The sequence below is a fragment of the Xylocopa sonorina genome, chromosome 18 (genome assembly GCF_050948175.1).
Source record: "Xylocopa sonorina isolate GNS202 chromosome 18, iyXylSono1_principal, whole genome shotgun sequence".
NCBI classification, from domain to species: domain Eukaryota; kingdom Metazoa; phylum Arthropoda; class Insecta; order Hymenoptera; family Apidae; genus Xylocopa; species Xylocopa sonorina.
The window spans coordinates 3,592,410-3,599,483 of NC_135210.1; the positions used below are offsets into that span (position 1 = coordinate 3,592,410).

The 7,074-nt window shown below is 30.0% G+C and overlaps 3 protein-coding genes across 4 annotated transcripts; 1 reads left to right on the forward strand and 2 right to left on the reverse strand.

Moving 5' to 3' along the window:
• Window positions 1-530: 530 nt before the first annotated feature.
• On the reverse strand, window positions 531-3,016 carry Nubp1 (NUBP iron-sulfur cluster assembly factor 1). The gene is made up of 7 exons (XM_076908123.1): window positions 2,910-3,016; window positions 2,245-2,486; window positions 1,775-1,876; window positions 1,611-1,701; window positions 1,070-1,335; window positions 796-982; window positions 531-728 (listed from the first exon to the last, which is right to left on the reverse strand). Exons 1-7 carry the CDS (start codon window positions 2,938-2,940, stop codon window positions 673-675), a joined length of 975 nt encoding a protein of 324 aa, XP_076764238.1. The 5' UTR covers window positions 2,941-3,016; the 3' UTR covers window positions 531-672.
• LOC143431419 (tektin-3) lies at window positions 1,579-5,179 on the forward strand. Its single transcript, XM_076908122.1, has 9 exons — window positions 1,579-2,192; window positions 3,138-3,283; window positions 3,404-3,643; window positions 3,720-3,952; window positions 4,013-4,122; window positions 4,185-4,333; window positions 4,410-4,632; window positions 4,702-4,856; window positions 4,952-5,179. Exons 1-9 carry the CDS (start codon window positions 2,166-2,168, stop codon window positions 5,160-5,162), a joined length of 1,494 nt encoding a protein of 497 aa, XP_076764237.1. The 5' UTR covers window positions 1,579-2,165; the 3' UTR covers window positions 5,163-5,179.
• Window positions 5,180-5,256: 77 nt separating this feature from the next.
• On the reverse strand, window positions 5,257-6,447 carry Cox11 (Cytochrome c oxidase copper chaperone COX11). 2 transcript variants are annotated; one of them, XM_076908125.1, is made up of 4 exons: window positions 6,385-6,447; window positions 5,999-6,231; window positions 5,574-5,897; window positions 5,257-5,481 (listed from the first exon to the last, which is right to left on the reverse strand). In XM_076908125.1, the coding sequence occupies exons 2-4, from the start codon at window positions 6,203-6,205 to the stop codon at window positions 5,335-5,337; spliced, it is 678 nt and encodes a 225-aa protein (XP_076764240.1). In that variant the 5' UTR covers window positions 6,206-6,231; window positions 6,385-6,447; the 3' UTR covers window positions 5,257-5,334. The 2 variants fall into 2 exon arrangements, with proteins under 2 accessions (XP_076764240.1, XP_076764239.1); XM_076908124.1 differs by lacking the exon at window positions 6,385-6,447 and having other exon boundaries at window positions 5,999-6,331.
• Between the last annotated feature and the right edge of the window lie 627 nt (window positions 6,448-7,074).

Below are 7,074 nucleotides of genomic sequence, written 5' to 3' on the forward strand. Positions count from 1 at the left end.
TTCTTTACAATACTCATTTTGCTGTCCATTTGCATAGCGATTGAAGGCTAACCGCGTTGCAAATGTACATTAAAAGGAGGTGCTATTTAATAATAATTTGTGCAAAAGGAGGGTGGATGGGACGCGGTTAGGGTGGGTCTCCATTCGCAGCAACCTCCACGTGGTGAGACCCGGGTACCGTGTATTTGATATATAATTGTTAATTACATCATGCGAAACTATGATACAATTAAAAATTATATAACAAATAATATGAGCAAATGGCTGCCATAGGATAAATTTATTTAAGTTGATTTAGGATAGAGTATTTTCGATTATAATTATAATAGGTGGTAGAATTTTGTTTAGTAGTTCTGTTTACAATGACATTGTAGAGGTAATTTTAAATTCATCGAGAAATTTTTTACAATTTGTTGATCCATCGGTAATTCTGATCTATCGTTTTGCGCTGCATCGATAATACTGTGAAGAACACTAAAATGATAGGATAAATCAAGTCGATACATTATCGACGAAACAAATAACAATCATTAAAATAAAAAATAAACATTTATTTAGTTTATAAAATATATAATGTTTATATTATCAAGGAATAAAGGAAGATAATTTCTTACACTCTTTATATACAGTGTTAATATACATATTATTTTAATACAAATGTCGCATTTTTCCTCAGCTTGTATCAATCTTAAAGTTGCTTTTCGTTTTTTCACATTTTTCGACAATTTCTGAAATGAAAAATTAATTTGTATAATATAATAAATTTAGTATTCTTCAAATTTATGAATGTCTTACTTTGGACAATTTCTTGCAACATCATAACAGTTGGTGATTCTGGTACTTCTGTTAGAAAATTTTTACCCTCGTCACAGCACTTAGCCAAAAGTGGATCCAATGGTAGAGAACCTAAAAATTCTATGCCCAATTCTGTAGCCATTGCGCGACCACCACCCGTTAAGGCCGGAAATATCTCTACAGAATTCTATGTAATAAACAAATATTCATATAAACCACAATTTATTGTTATAAATAATATTGTTATATTATGTAGACAATCATTGATACTTGCCTTACATTTAGGGCATACAAAGATACTCATATTCTCAATAACACCTAGAATTGGTACATTTACTTTTCTGCAAAAATCAATTTCTTTTCTCACATCTAGTAAAGCAACTTGTTGTGGTGTTGTTACTATTATTGCTCCCGTAATATCAGTATCTTTAAGATATGAAGTCACGGATAAGTGTTCATCTGATGTGCCAGGTGGAGTATCCAAAATAAGATAATCCAATGTACCCCAATCTACTTCTGATAAAAACTGTCTAATCATTCCTAAAAATGATAAAATAATATATGAATATTTTGTTACATAACATATATATATGTATATATATACATACAAGGCATTTGACAATTATTGATAGGAAATTAGAGGGATTATCTATAAAAATATTTAAAAAATTAAAAATAATAAAATTACATTCGAGCTTTCATTTTCTAAAAAAGTATGAATGTACTAATAGTAAAAGCGCATGTCTGACACTGTATGAACATTGTATGTCGTTCTATTGTTTATCTACAGGGTACATATTAGAGCAAGTATATACCATTCTTTTTTGGTCCCCTCCATATCAGTGCATCTCTTGGATTTGCAAGTAAAAATCCAATAGACATTAATGACAAATTGTCTTCTATGTACTAAGAGAAATAATAGAATTTACTGACGTATATTATTAAATATTTAGATTAGTTTGCAACTATAGGAATTTACCACTGGAGACCATCCTGATCCACTTTGATGAACTTGTTCTCCTATTGCACCCAGCACCCTTGGTTGTGATGGTCCACAAATATCGATGTCTAATACAGCAACCTATATATATATATATATACACAAATGAAGTTTATTAAAGTTGAATTATTATTACCGTTTGTCCGTATAAAATTAACAAATTAGGCGAAATTAATAAGTTTCATATGGTCTTGTCAGCATTCAAGATTCCGGTACAATATGTAACATCAAAGACTTGAAAGATAATCAATAAGAATCTGGTACGGGGTGATACAAACAAATATATAGGTATCTTCTTTAGAGAACTATATAGTGTAAACCATAACTGATTGGTAGAAATTGCTATGCAGACACGTACATAGAAGACAATATGGATATTCTTGCTACAGGAAGAAAGGTAACTATTCCTAACATAATGTTAATTAACAAAATTAGAATGAAATACGTACATTTATATCAGGATTACTTAATGCCAAGGATCTGGACACTAATGATGTTATAGTACTTTTACCAACTCCACCTTTACCAGATAACACTAGTAGTCTATGTTTAACTGCAGCAAGTCTTTCTTTAATAAGACTTATATTAGGATCCACCTGTTTTGTAACGCCAGACATACACATTGTCTGATTTGGGCATCCTGCACACATAGATGCTTTTCCCGCATCTTCACTTGTAACACCAGGACAATCTGCAAAAAATATTATTACTTGCCTGTTGCTTTAATAAAAATAAAGATTTCCCTAGGAAAATATGTACTCAAATTCATTAAATATATATAATTCTTATACATAGGTATATTGAGGCTATATGGGGACCAAAAATTAACTACTAACACATTATAAAAGAATAATTGAAAATATTATATGCAAAGCATATTTTAAAAATTTATAATCTCGATGCATAATGCATTAAATATTACTCAACTACCAAAATTAAAGACAGCAAAATATAACCTTACAGATAAATGATAAACAATGACAGTATTAGTAATCTAAAAGTACTTTTTTTTTATATGTAAATGTATTATTACAATAATTGACATACCGAATTAAATACATTTCGTTTAATGCTTGTGGAAAACAACATTATACGGTATTGTATGTATACTTACGTTGAGGTGCATTAGTAGGTATGTCTGCCATATTGGATAATGACCAATTTTTTGAGAAATTGATAACTTGTTAATAAGCAATAACTAATACAAAAAAATGTCACGAAGAGATTTATTTATTCACTTTATAGATAATTTATTAATTTTTGGAATACTTTGAGGCTTTATAAATGAAATAAACAATCTGATTTTTCTATTAACTAATTTATTAATATAAAATAATTTTAGCAACCAGAGTCATGGAGTAGATATAATGTACCAATTTCATATGTTAAACCATTAATACTGGGCCGTAGAAGTACCTTTAATGGTAGACAAAGCTTACTACCTTGGCGACCCAATATGGAATATAAAGTTAGTGAAACTTTACCTCTGTAAGTTTCCTTACATATAATGTAGTGTATTTATTGTATATATATATATATATATATATATAAGAAAAATATATAAAGTAGTTCACAAACTTTCTCAATAATTGCCAATGATTTTTCTAGAGTTAAACAACCAACACATAGTACTTATGGATTAAATACTCAAAATACAATAGATTCACTAAAATGCCCTAAGTTAGTACCAGAATATGAATACAATCCAGTACATTCTTCAAGAACTGCTCTTTATACACGATTTACACCTAATGAATGGCTGCAGAAACAAGTTAAATACTATAATGAAGCAGATTCATGTAGACATTTTTCAGAAAGAATAAGAAATGATGCTTTTCATATTATAAGGTTGACATTATTTATTATAAGTTAAATAATACTTAAGTACTATTATATGTATAATAATACACAATTATTATAATAGAGATGCAGATGAAAAAATACAATCTGGACAATACTGCACTAATAAAAAACTTGGTGAAAGAATAAATGACACAAATTTTTGGAGAAATGAAATAGTGTCAGAATTAGAAAGACTGTTTCAAGAAATTGAAAGACTTCAAGATTGTTATTTATCTTTAGAGAAAGCTATCAAAGATATTGATCATCCTTTGCATATTACAGAGGAGTGTCTATATCATAGAGAAGCTAGGAAGGGTAAGATAAAATATTCCATTTACCAGTATGCATAATTGTTACTCTTTTTTTATTACGCAGAAAGTGAACTTGTGCATGATGAATCAGAGAAATGCTTACTTAATGAAAAAGAAATCTTATGTCGAAATAGAAGCACATTAGAAACTTGTTTGGACAAGTGCAGAAATCAGGTAATTTTAGCAGAAACAATTACACTTTAAACTTTCTGATGAAAAATTGGTTTCATTCGTAGATACAAAACTGCAGAGCTTCTCAATGTTGCTTAGAATTGGATCTAAAAAATAAAGAAAATGCATTAGGAATAGATACAATGTGCCATCAATTAAACAATTACAGCCATGGGCTACAATATTATTTTGGAATTGAAAGCTATGAATCATGGTACACTAGATACACAGTCATACACTAATTGTTATACACTATTGCATGCAAAATTGAAATTTATTTCTCTCATTAGTTTTTCAGAACCAGATGAATTGATCAGTGCTACTAATCAGGCAATTGAAAGATCCCAAATAGAGAGAAATAAGTCTTGTCAATTAAGAACAAATGCAGAAGCTCTTATGAATAAAATTGCACATGAAATATGGAATGCATGGAATAGTACAAACAATGCATTAGCACATAGATCATCTGAACTATTAGAAGCTAAAAATAAACTTCAACAACATTTACAAATGGTTCAAATAACTATATATACTGCACAGTATTTAAATAATGATGTATATAATACATTAGCTATTTTTTAGGTGCAACAAGAAATTTTTGATGTTGAGAAAAGCTTGGAATTAATGCATAAAGCTATTGCAGATAAAGGCTATCCATTGAAAGTTGCACAAACAAGATTGCAAGCTCGATTGCATCGTCTAGATTTAGAGCTTTGCCGCGATTATGCTCATACGAGGTACATTACGTATTTATCTTTGTAATACGACACATTAAACGAGAACGTCTTCAGCAATAAGAAAAATTCTATTAATGTTATTTCTTTTTTGGCAGTATGCAAAAAGAAATCATTCAAGTTAATCATCAAGTAGAAAGAATGTTCAAAGCATTAAAAGATTTAGAGAATCAACACCAGAAGTTACTAAGAACACAAACAATGTTAGAGCACGATCTTGCACTTAAGATCGACGCGATATACATTGATCGCGAGAAAGTCTGCGGTCTTAGACGTGCTTATCCGATTAATGTTTTTTTAAAATTCTAATACCAACCTCTAGATAACGTTCGTTGTGTTGCATTTGCATATTATGAAAGTGTTTTTTTTTTAATATTTAAATGAAGGTATTTTTCAATCTATATTCACTAGAATAATACTAAACGATCAACGTATATTTCTATTCATTATTAAAACTTAAATACATTTCTTATAACAAGATTCATTGTTTTAGAAAACTTGGTATAGGAAGCTTTAATCCTTCTTTGGCTTCAAAGAATGTATATGAAAGTACGATTTCATCAATATTTTCCATTCTTGGATCATCACTAAATTCTGGATCAATGTAGAAAAACACTGGCATGTCAACCTTTAACAGTAAGTAATAAGAAATATAATTGAATGATACTGTTCTTAAAATTGCATTATTTTCACTATAAATTGTAAACTTATTAAACTCACTTCTTCGTGTGGATTAAGCTGTTGTTCCTCAAAACAGAAACACTGAATTTTATTGAAGTATTGAGCAGCTTCATATGGCACTACATTATATGTTGATATGCCAATAACAGGGACGTCCAATGGATTTTTTGCTGTGTAAAATGCTAATGCAGTTTCTCCAGGGATAACTTTTATACTAGTTTGTTGGGGTTTAAAGTTCCATTGCATTGTTGCTGCCGTATCAGCATTAAACATTACTTTTATAACTCTGTCCTTAACAGGTTGCATTGTACGCACTTTGTTACTATCATGATTGGTCGATATTGTTCCACCATAATTAGTGGACTGTTAAAAAAAAGTTACTTTTTATAGTACATAATATCAAACGTGAAAACTTAAATAGCTTGACATAAGATTGGAAATAGTGTAATATAAAGATATACTACCTGACAAAATATTCTGTATAAAGGTACTGAAGCATAGGTAAAGCCGATTACTAAAACACCAAAGCTACCCCAGTATAAACGTGAGGATTGCAATCTTTTCTTATAAGCCGCATCGTTGTAATATTGTTTAAATAAAATTCGCGGCACGCTATTGTTTATCTGTTTTGTATAACAATTTAATAGTTTCGTATAGATTTTGGAATACATTTTATCTTTCTCTCTATTGCCTTAACCTAAAAGAGTTTAATGTCAAATCCTTAATACGGTATAATGTAAAATAGATTTAGTATCGCTTGACTGAGAACGAAAGGAGAAAAGGATAAAATACATGGCATATCGATACAATTTGCCAATTTATATTAGTGTATCTAATTACATTCTTTTACCGAAACAGTGGTATGAAATTAGTAGCATATGATGAAGAAATATCGATAGTATGTCGATGCTTTCACAATCGATAGTTAAATTTTTTTCACTAATTGTCGTCTTTTGACACCGAGTAATCGACAAAAATGGTAGAGCGAGAAAAAAAACTAAAATATTTTACTGCAATTTTATTCTTTTCGAAGAGAAATTGTGGTAACTATAATTACGGTTGTTACGTTATTACTTGAACATAGCATCGAGTGTAATGCGATATAGTTATATTTATTTCATATCGAAAAATGAAATTCAAAGACTACGCGCCTCGTTAAGTCATATCTGGGTAGAATAGCGAAGAGAATCTTATTGAAGACTGAAACTGAACGACTTTATTATACATTTTGTTAAGACATACTATCTAGATCAAATAGCGAAGAAAATTTTAGACGAGAAGCGTATCGAAGAATGGTTCGAGTTTATCTTCGAGATCAGGAAGACATCGTAGCTGTAATTGATTGTTTTCATTTACGTTGCGTTCTGATCGTTGGAATGCTTATTTTCCATGCGAGTTCTGTATTAATTATTAATTTTCAATGCATCGTATGGAACAGAGCGCTTTACGTTTCACTGAATTCGAATTATCGATGGCGCGGTTATGGTCGCGATTTTGGTCCAAACACATGTTTTCTGCTCGAGGTTTTGTACGAACAACG